This window comes from Dama dama, chromosome 18 (assembly GCF_033118175.1).
Source record: "Dama dama isolate Ldn47 chromosome 18, ASM3311817v1, whole genome shotgun sequence".
NCBI lineage: Eukaryota > Metazoa > Chordata > Mammalia > Artiodactyla > Cervidae > Dama > Dama dama.
The window spans coordinates 77,912,524-77,940,017 of record NC_083698.1 but is presented as its reverse complement, the minus strand read 5'-3'; the positions used below and the strand labels follow the sequence as shown (position 1 = coordinate 77,940,017).

Genomic DNA, 27,494 nt, shown 5'->3' with positions numbered 1-27,494 from the left:
CTTCTCTTTTGAATTCCAGGGGCCAGAGGAAACCCAGCCCTGTCAGACCCAGGCACTCCTGAACACCAGGCCAGTCAGACCCACCCCCCTTTCCCAGTTGGGCCACAGGTCAGTATCTTTCTGCTGCTGCATTTAGGCTGCATTTCTGATGGTTTAACCATAAAAGTAACCAAACAAATAAAATAAGAATGAGTTAAAACCAATTAACTCCAACAGAGCAAAGATGGTGATAAATTTTTGTATGGGAAGCTGTATGACTACATTATTTATGAAATACCATCAAGAAAAAAGAATGTGTTAGCAGAACTCTTCTCTTTTTCAAGAGGATGTTGATTTTAATCATTTGGATTTTTTTTTTTTTTTTTTTTTTCTTAAAACCCACTACAATTGTGCTGTTGGTTACCATGCAGTTTTCTGGAAACTAAAACTTTAATGACTGGAGTGTGAAGAAAATTAAGTTATTTCAACCTTACTATAGCCGTTTTTTGAAATACAAGACATGATTTAATATAAAAAAGTTAATGCAATTTTAATGCAAGTTCAGCTTATTGGGTTTGACAATATTGTACATCACATATAGCTCCTGCATTAATAAAGAAATGCATTCATTATTTTTTAAAGTCCAATATTTGTTTTTTGCCGCCTGGTGTGGTTATATGAAGATGTAGAATGCAATTATAAAAGGCTGGGCATTTTTTTTTTTAGAATCTCTGTCCTTTGGTAGTGTGAAGCTCTCAGAGTTCACCCACTTTTTTTTTTTTTAATGGAAAAAGAAGCTGATCCTTGAGCCTTTCTCCCTCTTTGGCTGTGATAGTTTTTCCTGAAAATGAGTCACTTTCAGCACTTTGGGGATCATCAGTCCAAGCAAAGCTTGAAAACCCACCTTTAGAGCTTGAGTTGGTCTTGACTTTCTTATTCCAGCTGCCATCACATCTCCCGGTGGCATCAGATTCCAACATCCATCTCAGAGCGTGGATGCCTCTGTGCGCCAGACAGAAAGCCTGGGGAGATGCCTGAACTCTGTTGGAGCCTAGAGGGAATATAACTGGGCATCTCAGAAACTAACTTCTTTTGGTCATGCCCTTTCTAATTTCATGCTTGTGACATTGTGTGTGTGTGTGTGTGTGTGTGCGTGTGTGAGCATACCAAGTGTAACAACTCTAATGCCTTCAGGTTAGAAACAGCACAACAGACCTGTGAGAAGCAAGAGACACTGGGACAAACTAAAAGTACATGCCCTACTGTAATCCCATGAATTCAATTTTTAAAAATGCTACAGGCCACATCAACCAAATCTGTGGCCCGTACACAGTCTGATACTGCCTATTTGCCTACCCTCTCATCCTGGTATTACTATTGGCAGCGATATGACACCAGCAGTCTGAAGATCAGCTTATCATTTTGTATTTATTCCTAAAAAATGTTTATTTTGTCTTTTAGTGTAACTTTTAAAGAGAGGCACAGTTACTTTGTGAGAATTTAGCAAAGTCTAGCAGATATATTAGGTGCTGGTCCCATGGAGTTCAGAGGCGTGGTTCTAAAACCAGGGTGCATGGGGTTCCAGTGCTTCTTCAGAGGGCTCTCTGGAAGGGGTCTTGAGGGGTGACTTTAGGGAATAACCAGAAAGTGGACCTAGCTCTCAACACCATGTTTGAGATAAAGCCACCCCACTTCTCCAAATCTGTTCTGTGTATGGAGAGGGGCGTGAGGTATGGGCTCTGAAATAGCCTGGCTGGATCTGAAAGCCCCCACCCTACTTCTCTGAGTATGTAATTTGAGCGTGTTACTAACTCTCATATGTCATTGGTAGGACATCAGAGTTAATGCATGTTAGAATCATGTCTGGCTATTATGCACTGGGCTTTGTACTATGCTTACCTTTTCCTTTATAGAATCATACTGCATTAAAAACAAAAAAGTTGAAACTCTCCAATGAGAGTTTTTTATTGGTTCCTCTAGAAGAAAAATGAGCATGGAATTAGGTCCATTGCTCCTTCAGGGGTGCAATGAAAGCCCCATATATCACCCTTCTGGTTATCTGGTCTGGTTTCTCAAGGAGTCCCTCCTGCTCTTCAGTCATCCTGAAGAGCCGCACCTGTGCTCACACCTGAGTTCAGACACATCTGGTGCTGAGAAGTCCACACCTGTGGACTGCGGCTGCCTTGCCATATCAAACAATGGCTGTTGGATGAGTACTGGATATAAATACCTGTTTTTAGTGTTGTTTTAACTGGACAAATCATATTAGTGTAATAACAAAAGAAATTTTTTAAAGCTTTTAAAATTTATCCTCATCAAATGTCTTTGTTTTCCTATATTCTTTTTGGATCTTGTCATTATACATGTGTAATGGGTAATTTTACAATTTTAATAGTGATTTCTCAATCATTTACTTAATTATTATCCAGTTAATTTTATATACTCTCATAAGTATTTTCTATTTTTCTAGTGATGTCAGAATGACCCATTTTAAAGACTGTGTAATATCTTACCATGTTTAGTACTGTAACAAACTTTTTCAACATTTATGTATTTTTTAATGTACTGCATATTTTCATTTATCTTTTTAAAAAATTATATCTTCAGAAATATATCTCAGGAATATTTTCTGAGTCAAAACAGGATGAATATTTTTGTAGCTCTTGATATGGATTTTCAAACTGCTTTCCAAAAGGCTTATGCCAATTCACATGTCCTAAATCCATACAGTGGTGTCACTATAGACTTACCAGCTTTGGGTAAATCTTTTGCATTTTTTGCTAATGTAATAAATGAAAATAGTATTTCATTGTTCTTTTTGAATTAACAAATTCCACTGATTCTAATGAGTTCTTTTTGAAACAACAGAATAAATTAACAGAGTTTCAGCTATATAAGAGTAGGGTTCATTGGAAGAAAATATGTAAGTGAAAATCCATTTAAAGAATAATATAGAAATGTAGAGTATTACTTTGAAAGATATTTGTGCTTTCCAAACCAAATAAAAGTTTCCAAAAAATTAATGAAATACAATTTCGATTTTTTTCCTACAAGTCACTCATTTTCTCTGGAATAGGACTTGTTTCTTTGCTACTTGCTCAGGAACTTTCTGACTGAGCTTAAGTGGAAGAAAAGTGCTCTAAAAGCCCATATCTTGGTTCCATTGGAAAGTGAGCTGGGATTGTCTGTTCCCTTGCAGCCACTTCTGACAGCACAGCAGTTAGCCTCGGCAGTTGCTGGTGTGATGCCCGGAGGCACGCCGGCCCTCAACCAGCCTATCCTCATCCCCTTCAACATGGCCGGACAGCTAGGGGGGCAGCAAGGACTGGTCCTCACACTGCCTACTGCGAATCTCACCAACATCCAAGGGCTGGTAGCAGCAGCTGCAGCTGGAGGCATTATGACTCTGCCATTGCAAAATCTACAAGGTAACCCACTGTGTCTCTGTGTCCTATAGGGTGTTATCCACTGACCGCTGTTCTCTATAGTGGACAAGTGCTCTGAATGTTGAATGTGGTTTAAAGTTGCTTTCACCATAAAGGCAATGGAAGGTTTATGTAGGAAGCAAAGTTTCAGGGTGTCTGTGAATCCTGAGTTTGCTCAAGTCATGGGCTATATCAGTCTTTATGTTTTAATATTGATTTGAGTCTTTTCAGGGCTTCTGGAAGCATTTATGAGCAATCATTTAATGACACATCAAAAACTTAGATGTCAAACGATTGTGTCATTATTTGAGGACTAGAAATATAATCTCATGAGTTCTTCAATTTAGCCACCTGCAAAGAAAGTTTAGACATTACTTGTTTATGTGTGAAGCATTTAGAACATCTGAAATAAAAGGTATCATTTGGAATAATTAACTTATTTTTCTTAATTTAATTATAATTATTAAATAAAAATTATGTTATTTGAGGTCATATTTTATAATGGGAGAAACAGACATACAGAGAACTCTTATCTTGTATAATCATGAGCATATAATAAGAATTGAACTCTAACTTTACTCAGGAAGAGTAGTTCTCGTGATAGCATGAAAGTTTTTATTTTTCATTAGAAGATTTGGTAACACTGTCTGATAGACTGATTTACAAAAGACTGTCAGAGGAACAACTGTTATTATGAAAAAGAGCTTGAATATGATGAGGATGCCTAAAAAGGAGAAAACAAATTTATTTTGGACTGGTCAAAGAAAGTTGCTTTCTCCATTGATATAAATGCTGGCAATTTTTTTTTTTCAGAGTGAGACTTTGGTTGGGCAAGTTATCAGAATAACGATGTAAAGTACTTTTTTAGTTGGTCAAAAGTCACAGCTTCTGTTTTCTCCATTGGTATACATGTTAGCAACTGAATTTTTTATGGAGTGAGAGTTTGGTTGAGCAAGTTATCAGAATAACAATTTAAAATACTTTTTGTAGCTCAAAAGTCAGGGCCACTTAAAACCTATTAAATTAGTCAGAGTGTCAGTCCATAGATTAAGGAACAGACCAAGTAAGACCTGGTTAACTCTTGACCCAAACTTCTTTACATACTCTATGTTTTAGTGTCCCACCCATTGTGGCCACTTTTTGACTTTCACTTTAATGTTTAAAACAAAGTCTCTCTTATACCATTAAATTGTGCTAAGAAACCTGCCGTTCATAAATCATGCATGCTCAGGACACGCTAATGCACAAACTTTGCTTGTTTCAAATTTGAGAGTGCCTGGGAAGCCAGGATCTCAAGATTAAGCAAATAAGGCAGGAATAAACAAGGTGAAAGCTAAAGCAACAAAGTGTAGGGAGAGGCTTTTTAATGTAGGTGGATGATGAAAACTTAATGAAGAAACGGGCATTATCAAAATGCAATCTTCCATTTGGAACATTTGCGCTTATGGGAATATTGAATATTATAAATAAACATAAGCTCACGGAGTTCCTAGGTCATGAATTAATCTTGTTTGGTTAAAGTGGATGCCAAAGACAGAGTCTAAAAAGGCCAGTCTTTTTGTATCTTTATTATGATTTGGTGTTCTTAGAATTTTAGTGCCTGATTATTTTTAAGGGTTCAGTATGAGTGACTGGTCCAGTGTGGACTCCCATCGAGATTTCCCCCCTCTCTCTTTTTAATCATTGAATTTAGTGTTAGCTTTATTTTGGAATTTGGTTCTTTGCAATTTGGCACCTTTGGTTTCAGAAAATGAATCCTAAGATTTGTATCCTGTTTAAGTAGTTTCCATAACAGTGGTGCTTCTCACACAATTTCCAAATTGGCTCCTCTTCAGAAAAGTATTAAAATTGATGGTCAAATTCTTCTTTAAGGGGACATTTGTCCCTTTGTCTCCATGTTTGAAATTTCAGTAATGCTGGAGGGGAGTCAGGAGGTCATTAATAAACACCTCCCGGTTGTATGTCAGTCAGCTATAGGAAGTTTCCTAGTTATTCTTAACACTCAAACTCTTCCTCCAAACACCTTTCTCTTGTATATCGTTATGAATGAATCCCAACTTCTAAGTCACTGTTAGGGTCTGGGAAAGTTCTCTCCCAGTTTCCTTGGGCTTTTTGTTCCTGTCATATCTTCCTACATAAGTTCTTCACCACCCAGAATTCACTAGCTTGAGAAAAGACCAGCCATCCCTGTTTGCAGGGCACTGGGGATTTTTCTTGGACATAGGACTTTCACTGTTGAAACCAGAAAGTCAGTTCAGTTGCTCAATCATGTAGATTCTTTGTGACCCCATAGACTGTAGCACGCCAGCCTTCCCTGTCCATCACCAATTCCTGGAGTTTGCTCAAACTCATGCCCATTGAGTCAGTGATGCCATCCAACCATCTCATCCTCTGTCATCCATTTCTTCTCCTGCCTTCAATCTTTCCCAGCATCAGGGTCTTTTCCACTGAGTCAATTCTTCACATCAGGTGCCAAAGTATTGGAGCTTCAGCTTCAGCATCAGCCATTCCAATGAATATTCAAGACTGATTTCCTTTAGGATTGACTGGTTTGATCTTCTTACTGTCCCAGACAAACCAGAAAGAGATGGTCACCCTACAAAACATCCAAGGATAATAAGGACAGGAATCAGGGAAAGTCTCATCTCTGCGAGGTATCCAAAATCAGTGTCCACCACCTGAAGGACAATGCCAGTCGGTCACTTTGTTGTCCAGCAGCCAACCTGAGGATGATCTCACCACCTTAAGGAAACCTGCTGTGGCCCTTACAGTCAATCCTTTGACTGTGTCTATGACTTGTATAGCTCCCCAGTTTATGTCACGGAAGGTTATGGGACTCAGGATGGTGGGTGAATGGCTGGCAACCAGAAAGTCATCTGCAGTGGTCCTGGTTGACTCTGAGACTAAACCAGTCCTAGAAGTCCTCAAGTTTCATCCTTTTTCAAGGGTAATGGTCTTGTAAGTGGGAGACAGTATTTGAGAAGGAGTCCTTACATGTGTTTTTATAGCCAACAGAATAGAATGCTCTGCTTCCTCCCTATGGCCTGCTTCTAGTCAATGAAAATGGAACCTCAGTCCAAGGCTTTTTAAGAGTCTTTTAAAACAACCAGTAAGTCTGCCCAGCTATAATAGCTAGCCCACCTTCTCCCATAATTTTACAGGACAGATTTGATTCGTCACTCTGAGGGGGAGGGGCTCAAGTGTTCAACCCCTGGTCTGAAGTAGGGCCTGTTTCCATAGGAGGCACTTAGTTCTGGATGGTTCCTCTTTTCCTCCTTGTGAAGCATTAAGATCTTATTCATGAAATGAGTCTGCCAGCTGGAATTATCTCTGATTTTTCTTGAGCTCTCCTGCCTAGTCCTTCAGCCTGTCTGGTCTTCTAGTTCAAAAGCTACAAGTTTGCTAAGAAAAAAAAAAAACTGACATCCATTTCTTAATGGTTTGGAATCCCAGGGATAAATTTTCAAGTATCTTCCTCTTTACTAAAGGGATCAAGAGCTGGTTCATTTACGTCCCCTATCAAGTGATGTGAAATAGCTCTCAGAGCCTCAGAAGCCTGATTCCTGCATGTATTTTAATGAGTACTAATGATACGTTACATGAGAGTAGCTTCTCTCTGCTCAGGCAGCAGGGGTCCTATCACAGTCTCTTTGTCTTTCTCTATGCATGGTCTCCAGACCAGCGGCTTCAGCGTCTTATCAAGGCTGTATCCCAGACAACTTGAACAGAATCTACATTCTTAAAAGGGGATCCCTATGTACACTAAGGGCTTTCCTGGCGTCTCAGATGGTGAAGAATCTGCTTGCAATGCAGGAGACCTGGGTATGATCCCTGGGTTGGGAGGATCCCCTGGAGAAAGGAATGGCAAGCCGCTCCAGTATTCTTGCCTGGAGAATCCCATGGACAGAGAGCCTGGTAAGCTACAGTCCATGGGGTTGCAAAGTCAGACACAACTGAGCAACTAATACACACACACACACACACACACACAAAGTTTAAGAAAGCCTGGTTCAAGGAGAATTTTCAAAACTAATTTGGCCCCTCCTCTGCTCTCTCCAGCAACTTCTTCAGGACTCTGAGTATTTTAAGATCACCAGGAGCTATGTAACTATGATAAGCACCTTCATTAATTCTCCTGCTGTCTCTCACCACGACAGGCCTCTAAATGAGGATAATGACCAAAAGGAATAACTTACTTGAGAACATTTTTGTTTTCATAAGACAGTCATATCCCCAAGACCAAGAGGCATTCTCTTGCATAATTAAAACATATGGAAGCCTTTGCTCTGAGATTTTATCCAGCAAAAGCTCTGCATCCTGAAAAAGAGACCATATTGCCCTGCAGAAAACCCATCTGCTTGGCTTAGGGATCATTTTCTCTTTCTCTTCAGATCCTTCCAAGTGAGAAAGAGATACACTCTGTCTCATCAATGATGGAATGAGACCTGTCTGCTCTCTTCCCCTGTTCCCCCTTGTGACACTTCCCTACCATGCTGGTTGACTTTTAGCTAACCCATAATTTTGGTTCATTCATATTCCATTCTGTCTTCTTGGAGTCCGTGCATCTTCCCAGCTCATGTACCTCTCAGGAAGTCTCCATTGATATCTCTCCTTCCATCACCTCTATCTTTATCCCTGTCTCCACTTCTATCTAAAATTCAAGCTCCCTGAAACTCACATTCCTGTCAGTCTGACCCTTTGCATTCTAGGCTGCCTACCCAGTCACCCTGGAGCTTGACTACCCACGTGGAAGTGTCCTCTCCTGTCCAATCAGCTGTATTGTGGGGGTTGGGGGAAGCCAGGATGGCATGGTATCAAACATGGGCAACTTATTTAAGAAACCACTGGGACCGCCTATGGTCTGAATTGGGAGATGCCAAAGCTGGGATCCAGGTTCTGAATGTTTTAAGGAAAGTCTTTGAATGTCCTGGCTGGGATGCAAGCCCAGAAATTCTCCATAGTCAGATAAGATCAGGAAATAACCTACTCCTTGACACCGTGTGTCCTTACATGAAGTAGGTGTAGTTTTGCATTCTCTTCTCTCTTACCTTTATACGCCTTTTCCCCTCCAGGTACCTCCCACCATTGTTATTCTGGATCCCTCCATTCCTGAGAACATTGTCTGTTGTGTGTTCATAGGACTTTGGTTTCAAGTGCCTGTCAGCAAACATAACCTGTGAAATAAGATTAATCGTGATCATAAACCTCAAGGAAAGAAAATGCCTAAGGTTGCTCCATGACATACTTTATAAACTCCTTTAAGTCAGAGTCTTCCATCTTTCTTATTATTTGGAAACACAGATAGCTATACTAAAAATATAATTTGCAGTTGCCCTCATGTGGGAATGAGATTATTATTTAACAAAACATGCCAAATAATTATTATTGACATGTTGATTATTACTATGTGACAAAGTCCCTATTAGGGAACCCATGCAAAGGTGTTGAATTTTTGGCTTTTTTAGATGTAGGCAGAAAATATAGATTAAAAACAACCTCCATACAAGGTATGAAAACAGCAGAGGGTTTAATGGGGCAGCAGTTGTGTGTTAACTTCTAGGACAGAAGATTCAGGTTAGCGACTTGTTCCCATCACGCAGGCCAAGATAACCCACTCATCACTGTGGGCAATGTAAATGGAGAATATAAATGTGCTATGTAGAAGATTTATATCAAAGTGTGAACATTCCAGTTAAGTCAAGCATAACATTTAAATTAATGACTAAGAATACATTAGAGAGTGCTGCTCACCCTGAACATGGAAAAGCAATTAGGTTCAAGGCAAGTTGGAAAAATCAAGGCCAAGGATGGTTTTCCTGCCCTTAGCAGTGGCAGGAAATCTGGCCTGATTTTCTCCAACTCTACAAATTAAAGTCTATAGAGGCTAAAATATATGGGAAGAATTTGGGGGGTTACGAATTTTATGTGCAAGTGGCTTACATTGCCTTTTTTGTTTGTGCTGTTATTATTGATTTCATTGAGGTATAATTTACATGCAACAAAATGCATGGATCTTAAGTGCACAATCCAATGAGTGGATAATTGTTTATATATAATTGTTTATATAAACCCCACCCACCACAATCAATACAGAAAACAGTTCATTATCCCCAAATATTCCCTTATGTCTCTTTGCAGTCTTCTTCCTCCCAAAGGAGGAAGAGAACTCCCTATCTTCTTTCTGTCATTATCCATTAGTTTTGTGTGTTCTAGAACTGCATGTAAATGGATTCACAGAGTGTATTCTTTGGTGTCTGGCTTTTCTTGCTCAGCATAATCTCAGCAAGTCTCAGTTTTTGAGATTTACGCATGTTGTTGTATACATTGATAGTTTCTTTTCGTTTTCCAGGCATGTTCCATTGGGAGAATGTTCCACATTTTGTTTATCCATAGCCATTCCCGCATCCCAGGAGGCAGCATCAAGACAGTCTCCTCCCTTGAGGGGGTGGAGAAGAGGTTCCTCCAGTGGGAATTTCTCAAAAAGCACTTAGTCACTGTTCACTTTGGTCCTTGGCTACATTTGGAGAGAAAGTTGAGGAATATACCTTTCTTTGAGGGTTGAAGGTTGTTTGAAGTTTCCAACTATTAAAGATTTGTAGCTTCTTTGGGAATCAAGTTCCTTCTAAAACTGAGAATGCTTCTGACCTATTTGCTTCCAGTCAGTTCCATGTGCCAGAGTTTTTTCTGAGACATACATCTTCAGTCTAATTTATTTTGCTTTCTCAGCCCCGCATGCTTCTCTTCCAATTCAGTCAGTCTCTGTGTGGGTCTCTGATCTCCTTGGTGTTCTTTAAACATACTCCTACCCAGGGGCCTTTGCACAGGCTGTTCTCCAGAAACTGAATCCTCAGAAAGGATCAAGCCTACCTCCCGCCTTGTCCCCACCCCAATACTCCTTTCCCCCTCATCTGTTTTCCTTTAGGTCCTTTGTCCATAACATATATTACCTTCTACATAACCTTAAAAACCTAAAAAATGGTTGACTCTTGTTTTTCCTTCCTTTTTAAGCACTTTGGGTCATGCCTACTCTAGCATGTGGAGCAGTGGAGGCAGCATTGTGATGCTTGGCCCTCAGGCTCTAGAGGACGTTATATGCATATAAAGTATTTACAATATGTATTGTCTGTGCTTGGCTCTGTCATGGAATGTAAGCCCTGTGATAGGCATCTTTGTTTGGTTAGTTGTGGTCCAAGAACTGGAACAGTGCTGGCTCACTATAGGTAAACAATAATGAATGATAGATGGATAGATGAGTGAAAATATGTGCACTCCAGTGTTCATAGCATCATTATTTGCAATAACCAAGACACGGAAGCAACCCAATCAACAGATGATTGAATGAAGAAGTTGTGATACACACACACACACACACACACACACACACACACACACACACACACACTAGAATATTACTGAGCCATAAAAAATGAAATAATACCACTTGCAGCACTGTGGATAGTTTTAGAGGATATTGTACTTAGTGAAATAAGACAGAGAAAGATAAATATCATATGATATCACTTATATGCAAGATAGAAACAAATTCACATGCAGAAACAAATTCACAGACATTAAAAGCAAACTTGTGGTTATCAAAGGGGAGAGGAAGCAAGGGTATGGGATTAACAGACACAAACTGCTATATGTAAAACAGATAAGCAACAAAGATATACTGTATAGCACAGGGGATTATAGCCACTGTCTTAGCCTATAATGGAGTATAATCTGCAAAAATATTGAAACACTATGCTGCGTACCTGAAACCAGCATAATACTGTAAATCAACTATACTTAAATTAAAAAAAAAATAGTAGGAGTTAACTGAGTGAAGAATAGTAAAGAGAACATTCAATGTAGAGAAGCAGAATGAGGAACATGGATTCTACAGAGTTCTGTGGTTGGTTCTGGTTGTTTTGAAATGAAGATTAGGAGTCTGAGATGACAAGAAATCAGACTGGAGGGGAAGGAAGGGTTGACATTGGAGGGTCTTATGTGCCTTTCCTGTGCACAATGAGTACATTATAGCATTGTCTTTAAGAACATTTGTCTCTGAGGTCTATGTGTTAGAGACAAACATACCTAAAACAATGCAATTATGCTATGATATTTGCATGCATGTAGGTTTGTGTGTACTTAGTTGTGTCTGTGTGATTCTAAGGGTTCGAAGTATCTTATAATGTAAGAAGCATGAATGATAAAAGCTGTTTACTAGAAAAAGAAACTTAGACAGAGATTTAGAACTAGAGGATAAGTCAAAGGGGAGACACATCAGTTCAGTTCAGTCGCTCAGTTGTGTCCAACTCTTTGCAACCCCATGGACTACAGCACGCCAGGCTTCCCTGTCTATTACCAACTCCTGCAGCTTGCTCAAACTCATGTCCATTGTGTCGGTGATGCCATCCAACCATCTCATCCTCAAAAAGAATCATACCAGCTTAACAAGAAATGGGCTTATTTATTTTTGTTTTTCTTTTTTACCAAGTTTATTCATTTACTCAACAAATATATATTGAACTTTTCATTGTGTTCTAGGCTGTGATCTTGACCTGCGATATACCAGTAAACAAACCAAAGAGAGTCCCTAAAGCCACGTCTATGCTTGTGTGGGAGTAAAGGGATGGAAGGATGAAGGGTCGCAGGAACAGGGATGTGATGTACTTATACAAGATCACTAGTGTCGGTCTCCCCACTAGACAGAGCCCTAAAGGACATGGGGGACCAAGCTTTACAATATCTGGAAGAAGCGTGTCCCAGAGTAAATCCTCGGTACTTAGAAAAAGTTAATGATACAGATTCTCAGGGAAGAAACATGAAACAAACTGATGGACAAGATGTTATCTTTTAACTCTCCCAAAATTGTGCTGGAGGAACAAACAGGCACAAAATCTGAGTCAGGGACAAGGAAAGTCTATTTTTTTCTGTCTATTTCATCACACCTGTGGGCTGCAGGCGGGCAGTAGTTCTGCTGCACATCTGTGTTCTGGGATATAGGCTGAAGGGACAGCCTCTCTCTAGGACAGGGCTTTCTTCCCAGAGTGGGAGGACAGACTGGCAGAACCACAATGGCTCATACAGCTTTGACTCAGAAGCCATGCACATCACTTCTACTCATCCTCTGAGCCAGAGAGGTCACCTGGTCAACCTGCCGCCAATGGAATGAAGACGCTTCTAAGGTGTGGCAGGCAGAGCACATAATGGAAACCACATTACAAGGGGCTGTGGTGTTCAGAGGTCATTGCCTTAAAGATACACAGCATGACTTAGGTGGACCTTAAGGGTCCTTCCAACACTGAGATTCTATATTAGGTGAATCATTAGGACATATGGACTATCTAGGTAGAGTTTAGAATGTAGAACATTAACAATGTATTAAAGTAGTAACATTCAAATGAAAAATATAAAAATGGATAATAAATGTATGGACCAATTGGGGACTATTTAATATTGCAAATAAGCACATGTAAAAGTACAGCTCTATTGATGCAACCTTCAGGGAAAGGCAAAATTATAGGAGATTACAGAAAGACGGAAAAAGATTACAGAAATTACAGAAAGGAGATTAGTGGTGACCGGAGACAGGGGGGCAGAAGTTGATAGTAAAGGAGTACAGGGAATTTGGGGGACTATATGCATTTGTCAAACTTGGGACAGCTGCACATTAGAAGAGGTGAATTGCACTTAAGTTAAATAAACGTCAACATTTTTCAAAAAAGAAAAGAAGTAAGTGGATGCTGGATGCTTGTGAAATACCAATAAAATACCAATTTATTTTAAAACATTTAAAAATGTGGGTGAGTACAAAAAAATGTGTGTGTTAATGGAATGAAAACTAGATAAAGCTTCATGGGAACAAGAGACCCTCATTTTCCCATTAAAGAAAATATTAGTGGCTCTGTTTCATAGATGCAGAAGCTAATAACACTAAAATAATAGAAAGATTTCACATGTACACCATTTGATCCCAATCATTTAAAAGCCCAAACATACACATTCTCCTCACAGAGAGAGGGGAAGAAAAAAAGCTATATACAGCAAAGTGCTACTCTAGACAGCGAGACTATGGATGATTGCTTTCTTTCTTAAAGTTTCTGTGTTAAATATTATTGCAAAATCAGAAAGCTTTGACTCCATGAAGGTACAAGGTCATACCCAAAAAAGCACTACCAGCATTGACAAGGTTAAGTCTCTGGGTCTGTGGTCTTGACTTTCTGACTATCTTTTTTAAAAAGCATCACTCAACTCTAAGTGAATTAATTCTCAAACTAAAAACAATACAACCACAAAACAACTCTTTGTGAATGTATTATGTATGAGAAACATTATAATATTGCCTTTAAATGTACTAGATTTTATTGGCCAAAGGAGAATAAACATGTGGGTGGGGTGTGGGGAGGAGTATTCGTCCCAAGGACCAAACAATTAGGTGACCATGTGTGTACTGGCTTCCCTGTTATTTTGTGCTAGTCTAGTGATGCCCACACTCAGAAGAAAGTCGCATCCCCAGGAGCATGATGTGCATACAACAGAAACCTAATACCCCTCCCAGAAAGAGCAACTCAGTACCTGCCAGAGACACAGAAGAGCAGTCTCTAGCTTTTAGTATGCAGTGATTTGTCAGTCTCTGGTAAGTGGCTTGCTGTCTCAAAGTCCAATATTAAAAATACCTAGAGCATAAATTCATATGTGCTGTGTTATTATTCAGAGGAGCCCCACATGACACATGTTATACAATAATACCAAATCTGCCATAAAGAAGTTATGAAAACTTGTTGCAATGTCTTACTTTGGCAGTTTTTCAAGCCTCCGTATCTCTGAGGCTTCAGACTTTTTATTTAAAATACCTGAAGAGCTCGTTCTACAGTACATTATCCTTGAAGCAGGCTTCACTGAGGCAGTGGGGCATGGATTAAACTGGAAGCACATGAATGAGAAGTATGACTAGTATAGTGTGTATTTAAGAGATACTGTCAATGGAATAAAGCATTGTCAAAGGATAATGGTTTCCACCTGCCACATAAATGTCAAAGCAAAGCCAAAGCATTTATTTTCAAAGCAAAAGGCAGGAAAGTAATGTGATCTCCAGTTTGCACATAATAAGGCTGTAAATCCATCTGGGCCCTTGATGGCATCTATCCATGTGTCTACACTAAGGTGTGAAAACTGGGTTAGATACCAAGCTGGTGATCAGAGCACTTTTCCAAGATGGCAGCCACTAGAATAGGCAAGACTGCTTGAAATGCTTCACAATCTCCCTCCATTACCAAGGAAGACAGGGAATTGGGATTATTTATTCCAATTTCCTCTGGCACTAAAATAAAGATGATTTCTGTATCTGAGGAAAGTGTGTGAGGGCAAGGAATGGGGAGGTATTGAAAACAAGGAAATGGGAGGTGGTCTTCAGTTTCCCTCTGCCTGTTTAGATAATGGAGAGCTAATGCTCTCCAAAAAAGTCCTGTCTGTGTGTAATAACTTGCAGGACAGATTCCTAGTGAGAGGGTATAACTATTATTTATCAGCTCCCTGTAGGGAAAAGCCAAACCTCATTTTCTGCCATGACTGTGCACAAAGATTGATTGATCAATTTCACAAAGATTTACTAATTTACCAGGCACTGTGGCAAGCACTCCAGTGTAGTTAGGAAGGAGGCTATGGCAGTAATCTGGAAGAAAATGGTCCTGGTAGCAGTGATGAAAAGCAGAGGACTGATTTAGGCGACATTAACAAGATGGGTTTGGTTCGACTTGAAGATGGAATACTTTTTTTTTAATTGGAGGATAGTTGCTTTACAATGTTGTGTTAGTTTCTTCTGTATAGCAAAGTGAATCAGCTATACATGTACACAAAACCCCTCTTTTTGAATTTCCTTCCCATTTGGGTCACCACAGAGAATTGAGTAGAGTTCCCTGTGCTATATAGTATTTTCTTATCAGTTATCTGTATATGGGCTTCCCTGGTGACTCAGCAGTAAGGAATCAGCCTGCCAATGTAGGAGATGTGAATTTGATCCTTGGGTCAGGGAGATTCCCCTGGGGTAGAAAATGGTAGCCCATTCCAGTATTCTTGAAATCTCATGGACAGAGGAGCCTGGTGGGCTACAGTCCATGGGGTTGCAGAGTCAGACATGACTTAGTGACTAAATAATGACAATATGAAGTGTGTATATGTCAATCCCAGTCTTCCAATTCATCCCACCTGCCCCCTTCCCCATTGGTATCAATACATTTGTTCTCTACGTCTGCATTTCTATTTCTGCTTTGCAAATAAGTTCAACAGTTCTACTTTTCTAGGTTTCACATATATGCGTTAATATACAATATTTGTTTTTCTCTTTCTGTCTTCACTTTTTATGACATTCTCTAGGTCAATCCACATTTCTGCAAATGACACAATTTCATTTCTTTTTATGGATGAGTAATATTCCATTGTATACATGTACTACATCTTCTTTATCCATTCCTCTGTTGATGGATATTTAGATTGCTTCCGTGTCCTGGCTATTGTAAATAGTGCTGCAGTGAACACTGGAGTGCATGTGTCCTTTGGAATTATGATTTTCTCCAGATACATACCCAGGAGTGAGATTGCTGGATCATATGGTAGTTTTATTTTTAGCTTTTTAAGGAACTGCAGTACCATCCTCCATAGTGGCTGTACCAATTTACATTCCCACCAATAGTATAAGAGGGTTCTGTTGGTGGTAGATTAAATGTGGAGGGATCAGAGGAAAGAGGGAGATGGTTGGTTGAGTTTGATGTGACTGGTTCGAGCTTCATGTGGAAAATTTAAATGGAGTTGGAATTTAAAGTAATTAAGTAGCCAGTTGGAAATACATGGATCTAAAACTCAGAAGCGTTGGTGCTAGAGGTCATGATGAAGAAATCATCAACATGTGACTAAAGCCAGCAAGGGAAGAAATTTCTGGGGGGAAAGGGATTAGGGAAGGAACACAATTCAAGTCACTAGAAGAGGAAGAAGGAAGAGTGCCCAGTGTGAATGACTGTTCTGCTTCAGATTTGATTTGGGTTCCTGGAATACTCTGTGTTCAGATTCCCTTTCACTGGACATAATCTACTCATTCATGTTGGCACTTTTGATTGTTGCCTACCCCTTCCTTATAGAGCCAGAGTGCCATGAACAGGAGTAAAAAAAAAAAAAAAAAAAATGTATCTGTCAGTTTGCTTTTTATCTTCTAAAGACATGCCAAGTTTCCATGTAGAAAGAAGCTATTTTAAGAGCTTGTACATAAAAGCTTCAACAGTGTTTGCTCTTTTGCTGAAAAGTTACTCAATTGATTTAAATCTATTATTTAAAAATGTAGCTATAACCTTAAAATCTCAAAGTGAAAGTGTTGGAGTCCTTTTTTCCCCCTCCTTTCTTCCTGTTAAAGCACTTTGGGTCATGCCTACTGTAGCCACCACACTGGACGGCAGAAGGAGCAGGTTGTGCTTAGTCCTGGAGGACATCTGAGCTTGGGAACAACTGTAGTTTAAATAATATAGTGTTAATTTGAGGCAATGATTTATCCTGGAAAATGTCTTATTGTAAGCAAAATTAACCTCCAAAAACATTTTGGTTCCACATTCATCTTTTCCTTTGGTTTAGTGTCATCTTCTCCCAAATAATATTAATCAACTATGCTCACCAAGTTTATAGCCCAAACTCAAAAAGAAAAGAAAAGAAAAAAAAAAAAAAAAAGAACTGAGGACAGTTGCCATTTGTCACTAGATGAGGATTAGCATGAATATGCAGGTTCATTAACACACCCTTATGCATCTCTGTTCCCCTGTGTGCCATTATTTTAGATTTCCTTAACAAAACATCCATATATTCAACATTTGACATAAGATAATTTGAGTTTACTGTGTTTGGAAAATAACTCACAGGGGAGAAAGTTGCATTAAATAAATAATAGAGATAAAATTTATACTTCCATACATTTCAAAGCTGATGTCGCTAACTTACAGTAGAATGGTAACATGAAGACACAGTGCTATAATTTGATTGATTTGTTTTGACAGCAACCAAATAATTGAGAGTGAAAGGTGTCAGCACAGATGAAATATTGTATAAGCCACATTCAGAAGGCAACCCCGGCAGCTGCCACAAGTGGAGCTTTACTTCCTTTGATTCTGAACTGGTACTCACCTCCAGTTTATTATGAAACCATGAAAGGTGCATGACTTCTCCAACTAGAGAGACTTTTATAGAGGAGCTAGAAATAGAAGTTTGTCAAGTAGTTGAACAATGGTTGTAGACAAAAGGACGGCACGTGGCAGCAGTGTGCTGAGCTGAGTGACAGCAATCGGTCCCTTTCTTCTCCAAGTTTGCCATTGTCCTGCATTTTTACCTCATTTGAAAATGATTCTGAGTCACAGCAAATACCAGATCCCACTTTCCAGCCCCTGGACAGGAAATGAGCAAAAGACACAGGTATGCTTAGCACCATTTCTGGGTCCAGATAACAGATGCTTACCCAACTGAAAATTCAAATGCCTGACAAGCATCAGATTTGAGGTGCTGGGTGAATTTAGAAGCTAAATGGTCAGGGGAGGATTCATTAGGGAAAAGGCTCTGTTTGTAGGGGACCAGTGAGCCCAGCAATTCACAAAGTGAAACGTGAGTCACTGCCTTGGTTTAATTCCACCTCTACCACTTGTCAGCTGTGACCTGACTTCTGAGCTTTTCTTTTATTTGCTTACCTCTGATACTTTATTGTTGTTGTTGCTTGGTCACTAAGTCGTGTCTGACTCTGCGAGCCCATGGACCGCAGCCCGCCAGGCTCTTCTGTCCATGGGATTTCCCAGGCAAGAATACTGGAGTGGGTTGCCATCTTCTTCTCTAGGGGATCTTCCCAACCCAAGGATGAAACCCACGTTTCCTGAATTGGCAGATGGATTCTTTACCAAAGGAGTAAATGTGATACTATTTAAAACATGCCTAGTGTAGTGCCTGACACTTCGTGCAAAATGAATGAGTGTTAGTTGTTCACTCATGTCCGACTCTTTGCGACCCCATGTACTGAAGCCAATCAGGTTCTTCTGTCCATGGGATTTCCCAGGGAAGACTATTGGAGTGGGTTCCAATTCTCGTCTCCAGGGGAACTTCCTGACCCAGGTCTCGAATCCAGGTCTCCTGAACTGCAGGCAGATTCTTTATCGTCTGAGCCACCATTTGGGAAACTCAAATGAATGAGAGCCACTTTTATTAGAGCCACAAAGTCCTATATAGTAGCCATGAGCCACATGTGAACATGGGGCCTTTCCAATGTGGCTAGTCCAAATAATATATGCTGTAGGTGCAAAATCCACCCAGTTGCCAAATATCTCATTAATATTTTTATCTTCATAACCTGTTGAAACGGATACATTGGGTTTATTATGTCAAATATAACATATTATTAAAATTAATTTTACCCTTTCCTTTGTACTTTTTTATGTGGATATTAGAACATTTAAAATTGATATGTGTAGCTCATATTTATGGCTCAAATTATATTTCTTTTTGATTGCATTGACTAACCTGGAAGGCTCTAAACTCTTACACAGGTGGCATGTGTTAAAAGAAATGTTCATTCAAAATAGAAATAATAAGCATATAATTAAATTTTGGACCCCAGGCAGAAAATCACATGGGACCCTCTTTCATATCAAAAATTAGAAAGAATACATTTTGTGGATTCTTGGCTATAGTTTAAGAACTGCTTGGAATTTTATCAATATATAAAGAAAAATTATACTATTTTTATGAGCAACTTTTATTGATCAGAATCTAAAATTTTCTTTCCTTTTAAAAATTATTACACTTTGTACTTTGAAATAAAGAAGAAATATATATCATATATACATGACCTAGGATTAACAACAGATAACATTTGCCACAGTTTCTTAAGATTTTTTATTCTAAAAAATAAAACATTATAAACAGTGCTAAGATCTCTTCTCCTCTCTCCACAGTCATTCCATGGCATTTTCTCCCCCTTAGAAGTAACCACTACCCTTCTGGTGCATTTGTGTATAAATGTACTATATGTATATATACATTATATATATATGTGTGTGTGTGTGTATGTGTGTATAAACACATATATACATATACATGAAATACATAATATTATTCTGAAAGTATTAAAATTCTACATAATGGTAGCACATTCTAGATATATTTTTATCTTGCCTTTTTCTTTCAGATTTTGCCTTTGTGATTTATCCATGTTTATATCCATAGATAGGGACATAGAATTTATTTTGATCATCTTATCTTATGGGCTTTTTAAAACCATATTTTCCTGCTTTCTTGCATTCTAACAGATTTGTCACATTTTTTATTTTTCTTATTGATATATAATTGACTTACAATGTTATATTAGTTTCAGGTAAACAACATAGTGATTTGATATTTTTATACATTATAAAATAATCACAGTATTCTGTCTAGCTACCATCTGTCATCATACAAAGATGTAATATTATTGGCTGAATTCCATGTGCTAAACATTACATTCCCATTGTTATAGGGTTTTTTCTTCCATCTACTGGATTAGAAGTTAAACATCCATTTTTATCCTTTTAGTTGTTACTCACATATTTTAAACGTGTTTACCTTAAAAAAACAAATCATTATTTTCATCTTTCTTCCTAAATGACTTTTGATCACCTCCTCTCTTCTATTTATTATTATCCAGCAGGACTATTCTTCATATTGTTTTGTTTATAAGCTCACTTAGCTTTCATTACATTTGCAAGATTTCTTCTTTTTTTACTCTTCATTATGTCTTGTATTCTGTTCCATACTTCTAGGGCTTTCATAGTCTTCTAGTGATTCTTTTGTCTTATTATTTAGTTGGACTTAGCATTATATAAGTTTGGAGACGGAAATGGCAGACCACTCCAGTGTTCTTGCCTGGAGAATCCCAGGGACGGGGAAGCCTGGTGGGCTGCCGTCTATGGGGTCGCGCAGAGTTGGACACGACTGAAGTGACTTAGCAGCAGCAGCAGCAGCATTATAAGTCAATGCTTACTATTTTTAGTGAATGAAGAAATTATTGTCTGGGCTCTATTTTTCACTGATAATAAATACACTGTCAGTTTAATTGTCATTCTTTCATAGATAAAATGTCTTTTTAAATAATGCTTGATGTTAAGATTTTTCTCTTTGTCTTTGGGATTCACTAGTTTTACTCTGAAAGACCTTACTATGGCTTTATTTTCACTTATCCTCCTTGGGACTTGTGATTCCTCACTTTTCAGTCCTTATTTATTCTCCCAAATTCTCTCAGTTCTCTCCTCTAGGGACTCCTATTACATAAACACAGTCTTCCATGTCTCTAACTACCTTCACATATTTTCTGTCTCTTTATATTTTGCACTGCACTTGTATGATTTCCTTAGATCTGTCATCCAGTTCACTAATTCTCTCTGCAATATGTTTAATCTTATGTTTAACCTTAAATTTTTCATTGTAAAGACTACATTTTTCACCTCTAGAAGTTTTTTTTTTTTATTATGTCTTCTTTATTTTCATTTTCCTTAATCACTTTAAATATGCTTATTTTATAATCTTCTTCAGACTGCCTTTTAGCTTGAGTGCCTGAGGAGCTATTAATTATTTCTATCTCTCTTCTCCTCATAATAGAATGCATCCTTATGTTTTAAGCAATTTTTAAAATTTTGAATTCACTTTAAACAGAAGGCTTTTTACCTATGAAATCCTTTAAACTTTGAGTTGCATGAGTATTGCTAATAAGAGGCTTTAACTTGCTTCTGCAAAAGGCACAACAGATTTCACAAATTATCTCCCTGCTAGGAAATATCTGCACCATGTACATGGTAAAATTTAGACTCTAAACTATGAAAGAATCAGACCTGGGTTTCAGTTTCTCACAGACATTGCCCTCTACCATGTTAAAAAAAGGAGGGGGGGGGGCTGTCTGAGAAGGCCTTACAAATAGCTGCGAAAAGAAGAGAAGTAAAAAGAAAAGGAGAAAAGGAAAGATATACCCATTTGAATGCAGAATTCCAAAGAACAGGAGAGATAAGAAAGCCTTCCTCAGTGATCAGTGCAAAGAAATAGAGGATAGAATAGAATGGGAATAGAATAGAATAGGAACAATAGGATGGGAAAGACGGGAGATTTCAAGAAAATTAGAGATACCAAGGGAACATTTCAGGCAAAGATGGACTCAATAAAGGACAGAAATAGTATGGACCTAACAGAAGCAGAAGATATTAAGAAGAGGTGGCAAGATATCCAGAAGAACTGTACAAAAAGATCATCACGACGCAGATAATCAGAATGGTGTTATCACTCACCTAGAGCCAGACATCCTGAAATGTGAAGTCAAGTGGGCCTTAGGAAACATCACTACAAACAAAGCTATTGGAGGTGATGGAATTCCAGTTGAGCTATTTCAAATCCTGAAAGATGATGCTGTGGAAGTGTTGCACTCAATATGCCAGCAAATTTGGAAAACTCAGCAGTGGCCACAAGACTGGAAAAGGTCAGTTTGCATTCCATCCCAAAGAAAGGCAATGCCAAAGAATGTTCAAACTACCACACAATTGCACTCATCTCACACACTAGTAAAGTAATGCTCAAAATCGTGAACTGTGAACTTCCAGATGTACATGCTGGTTTTAGAAAAGGCAGCGGAACCAGAGATCAAATTGCCAACATCCGTTGGATCATCGAAAAAGCAAGAGAGTTCCAGAAAAACATCTATTACTGCTTTATTGACTATGCCAAACCTTTTGACTGTGTGGATCACAACAAACTGTGGAAAACTCTTAAAGAGATGGGAATACCAGACCACCTTACCTGCCTCCTGAGAAATCTGTACACAGGTCAAGAAGCAACAGTTAGAACTGGACATGGAACAACAGACTGGTTCCAAATTGGAAAAGGAGTATGTCAAGGCTGTGTATTGTCACCCTGCTTATTTAACTTATATGCAGAGTACATCATGAGAAATGCTGGACTGGATGAAGCACAAGCTGAAATCAAGATTGCTGGGAAAAATATCAGTAACCTCAGATATGCAGATGACACCACCCTTATGGCAGAAAGTGAAGAACTAAAGAGCCTCTTGATGAAAGTGAAAGAGGAGAGTGAAAAAGTTTACTTAAAGCTCAACATTCAGAAAACTAAGATCATGGCATCTGGTCCCATCACTTCATGGCAAATAGACAAGGAAACAGTGGAAGCAGTGTCAGGCTTTATTTTTCCTGGCTCCGAAATCAGTGCAGATGGTGATTGCAGCCATGAAATTAAAAGACGCTTATTCCTTGGAAGGAAAGTTATGACCAACATAGATAGCATATTAAAAAGCAGGGACATTACTTTGCCAACAAAGGTTCGTCTGGTCAAGGCTATGGTTTTTCCAGCGGTCATGCATGGATGTGGGAGTTGGACTGTGAAGAAAGCTGAGCGCCAAAGAATTGATGCTTTTGAACTCTGGTGTTGGAGAAGACTCTTGAGAGTCCCTTGGACTGCAAGGAGATCCAACCAGTCCATCCTAAAGGAGATCAGTCCTGGGTGTTCATTGGTAGGACTGATGTTGAAGCTGAAACTCCAATACTTTGGCCACCTGATGCGAAAAGCTGACTCATTGGAAAAGACCCTGATGCTGGGAGGGATTGGGGGCAGGAGGAGAAGGGGACGACAGAGGATGAGATGGTTGGATGGCATCACTGACTCGATGGACATGGGTTTGGGTGGACTCCGGGAGTTGGTGATGGACAGGGAGGCCTGGCGTGCAGCAGTTCACGGGGATGCAAAGAGTCAGACACGACTGAGCGACTGAACTGAATTGAACTGACAGAACCTTTAACAGAAATAAACATCTTTGCTAATTTCCTGGGCAAGAAAATAGGGTTTGTCTCATCTCTTCTCAATGCTGGAGTAGTCCTTTCAGGGTGCTGGATTTTATGAGATACTCAGTCCAAATGGGTCTCTTTGCAAGGGCCCAGGGTCTCAGATCCCCTCCCTGTGTTCATGGTCAATCATCAGCTCCAGGCTGGCCAGGCCTGTACCTGGTCTCACTGTTCTTGAATTCTGATGCCTGAGAATTTCTTTTTCTGCTTGTATATTTAAATATACATTGTATATTTATCCATAATTTCTACATATTGGAAGTAGGAGGTTTGTCTGTGTAGGGTCAGTCTATATTTTGCCATGAAAAGTCTTTTCTTTTTTCTTTTTCAATTTCTCTAGGTATATCAAGTCTGAATAACTAATCCTTAGCAGATAGATAATTCCTAAAAATTTCAAGCATTCAGTTGCATTTGGTAGTGACTTAAATCCATTTTTTCTGGAATTTTCAAAAATTTACAAATATCCTTTGTGGAATAACTGAAAATTTTTAGTAAGAAAGTTAGTTAGTTAGTTCAGTTGCTGAGTTCAGTTCAGTTCAGTTCAGTTCAGTCGCTCAGTCGTGTCCGACCCCATGAATTGCAGCAAGCCAGGCCTCCCTGTCCATCACCAACTCCCTGAGTTTACTCAAACTCATGCCCATCGAGTCGGTGATGCCATCCAGCCATCTCATCCTTTGTCATCCCGTTCTCCTCCTGCCCCCAATCCCTCCCAGCATCAGGGTCTTTTCCAATGAGTCCACTCTTCGCATGAGGTGGCCAAAGTATTAGAGTTTCAGCTCCAACATCAGTCCTTCCAATGAACACCCAGGACTGATCTGCTTTAGGATGGACTGGTTGGATCTCCTTGCAGTCCAAGGGACTCTCAAGAGTCTTCTCCAACACCACAGTTCAAAAGCATCAATTCGTCAATGCTCAGCTTTCCTTATGGTCCAACTCTCACATCCATACATGACTACTGGAAAAACCATAGCTTTGACTAGACTACTTTGTTGGCAAAGTAATGTCTCTGCTTTATAATATGCTGTCTAGGTTGGTCATAACTTTTCTTCTAAGGAGCAAGCATCTTTTAATTTCATCACTGCAGTTACCATCTGCAGTGATTTTGGAGCCCCCAAAATAAAATCTGTCACTGTTTCCATTGTTTCCCCATCGATTTGCCATGAAGACCAGATGCCATGATCTTAGTTTTCTGAATGTTGAGTTTTAAGCCAACTTTTCCACTTTTCTCTTTCACTTTCATCAATAGGCTCTTTAGTTCTTCTTCGCTTTCTGCCATAAGAGTGGTGTCATATGCATATCTGAGGTTACTGATATTGCTCCCAGCCATCTTGATTCCAGCTTGTGCTTCATCCAGTCCAGCATGTCTCATGATATGCTCTGCATATAAGTTAATTAAGCAGGGTGACAGTATACAGTCTTGACATCCTCTTTTCCTGATTTGGAACCAGTCTGTTGTTCCATGTCCAGTTCTAACTGTTGCTTCTTGACCTGCATACAGATGTCTCAGGAGGCAGGTAAGGTGGTCTGGTATTCCCATCTCTTTAAGAGTTTTCCACAGTTTGTTGTGATCCACACAGTCAAAGGCTTTGGCATAGTCAATAAAGCAGAAGTACATGTTTTTCTGGAACTCTCTTGCTTTTTCGATGATCCAACGGATGTTGGCAATTTGATCTCTGGTTCCTCTGCCTTTTCTAAATCCAGCTTGAACATCTGGAAGTTCACCGGTCACATACTGTTGACACTTGGCTTGGAGAATTTTGAGCTTTACTTTGCTAGTGTGTGAGATGAGTGCAATTGTGTGGTAGTTTGAGCATTCTTTGGCATTGCCTTTCTTTGGGATTGCAATGAAACTCATCTTTTCCAGTCCTGTGGTCACTGCTGAGTTTTCCAAATTAGCTGGCACTTTCACAGCACAATAAGAAAGTAATAGACCCGTTACAGAGATATCCAATATTGTTTTCTAACATTCCCCCTAGGATATTCTTTTAGGTAATAGTTGTATCCTTGGTTCTTATTAAACCAACCAGATTCTGTGTAGATGCCCAAAGCTACTCAGCTAACCTTTGGTTTTGAAAATAAATAACAAACAGGGATCAGAAATAGGTTAAGAAATTTGTGAATTCCAAACATACATGATATTTTTTTATTTTAAAATTTTAATTAAAATAAATTTTAATGTATTAATTTAATAAATTTTTAAATTACTAGGAATGTGGAATTTAATTCTGAATTAATCCTCCATTTAAAAAATCCTTAATATTTTTACTTTGAAATATTTAAACCATTGCATAAAAGTACAGCAAATAACAAAAGAACACCTATGTACCTACCACACTGTTCTAGAAAATTCTAACATTTTTCCTTTCTTGCTGCATAGTACGTGCATGCTCAGTTGTGTCTGACTCTTAGTGATCCCATGGACTATAGCCCACCAGGCTCCTCTGTGGAATTTTCAGGCAAGATACTGGAGTGGGTTGTCATTTCCTACCCCAGGGGATCTTCCTGACCCAGGGATCATATCTGCATCTCCTGTGTCTCCTGCATTGCAGGCAGATTCTTTACCTGCTGAGCCATTGGGGAAGTCCTCTTGCTATATACTGCTTATTAGAAAAACATTACAAATACAGTTAAAGTACACTTTGTAACACTCCCAGATCTCATTTGCCTCCCTCTTTTTTCCTAGTCTTAAAATCTTCCCCACCTTTGAGTGCTGTCTAAACGCCTTCCTGGATCATATGAATTTCTTCCATGCTAGAGTGTTGCTTTATTTCCTACTTTTTAAGCCATGAATGTTCCTACCATGCTCGTGGTTTGATCTGATTAGGACGATTTTCTAATAAACCGGAGGGTGGTGTTTACTTTTTGAGTAAATGCTATGCTCCTGTTCTTGTTTTACTCTAGTCTAAATTTTTATCATTCAAACCCTCTTACACTGTTGGTGGGAATGCAAACTAGTACAGCCGCTATGGAAAACAGTGTGGAGATTTCTTTAAAAACTGGAAATAGAACTGCCATATGACCCAGCAATCCCACTTCTGGGCATACACACTGAGGAAACCAGATCTGAAAGGGACACGTGCACCCCAATGTTCATCGCAGCACTGTTTATAATAGCCAGGACATGGAAGCAACCTAGATGCCCATCAGCAGATGAATGGATAAGGAAGCTGTGGTACATATACACCATGGAATATTACTCAGCCATTAAAAAGAATTCATTTGAACCAGTCCTAATGAGATGGATGAAGCTGGAGCCCATTATACAGAGTGAAGTAAGCCAGAAAGATAAAGAACATTACAGCATACTAACACATATATATGGAATTTAGAAAGGTGGTAACGATAACCCTATATGCAAAACAGAAAAAGAGACACAGAAATACAGAACAGACTTTTGAACTTTGTGGGAGAATGTGAGGGTGGGATATTTCAAAAGAACAGCATGTATACTATCTATGGTGAAACAGATCACCAGCCCAGGTGGGATGCATGAGACAAGTGCTCCGGCCTGGTGCACTGGGAAGACCCAGAGGAATCGGGTGGAGAGGGAGGTGGGAGGGGGGATCGGGATTGGGAATACATGTAAATCCATGGCTGATTCATATCAATGTATGACAAAACCCACTGGAAAAAAAAAATAATAATAATAAAAATTAAAAAAAAAAAAAAAAACTTCGAGGTATATTTTTAAAAGTCAGTTCATTCTCTCCTTTAGCTTTTCTATCCAATCCTATATGCCTAACAGGTTTTTTTAGACATTTCTGTTGCATTTTCATATGTAATGTATGGTATTGTTTCAGTCAAGTGATGACTGCAAGTAGCAGAGCTACACTTTACCAGAAAGTTTTTTTGTTTTTTTCATTTTCTTAATATACAGTCTGCTCTATACTCTGGCAGAGAACAGCATGCAGGGTAAAAGTAGGCAGGTTGCTTCAAAGGAAAGATTCAGTGTACAAAAGCCCCTCAAAACCACAAAGTTATTGGTGCTCATAAAACTATATTGCCCACTTTTTCAGGAGATTAATGAATGGGTCATAAAATCGCATTAATTTTTGGCTGAATTCCAGGCAGAAAGTTGTGTTTCCCGGGTAGTGCTTTTCCAACTGGAAAAGCCTTGCTCTGAGAATATTTGCAGTTTAAAACATGAGTGCTATCACTTTTCTTCACTTTAAAAAATGCAGAGAGGAAAAGTAGCTATGGAAATGGCTAATCTATCCAGTCT

General features: G+C 39.0%; 1 protein-coding gene across 1 annotated transcript in view; it reads left to right on the top strand.

Annotated features, from left to right (window-relative positions):
- POU6F2 (POU class 6 homeobox 2) overlaps positions 1–27,494 on the top strand; it is a 492,326-nt gene that overhangs the window by 227,545 nt on the left and 237,287 nt on the right. Inside the window, exons 3-4 of the mRNA XM_061166383.1 lie at positions 20–108; positions 3,179–3,407. Of these exons, the coding sequence (XP_061022366.1) occupies positions 20–108; positions 3,179–3,407 (318 nt within the window). The remainder of the gene's footprint in view (positions 1–19; positions 109–3,178; positions 3,408–27,494) is intronic.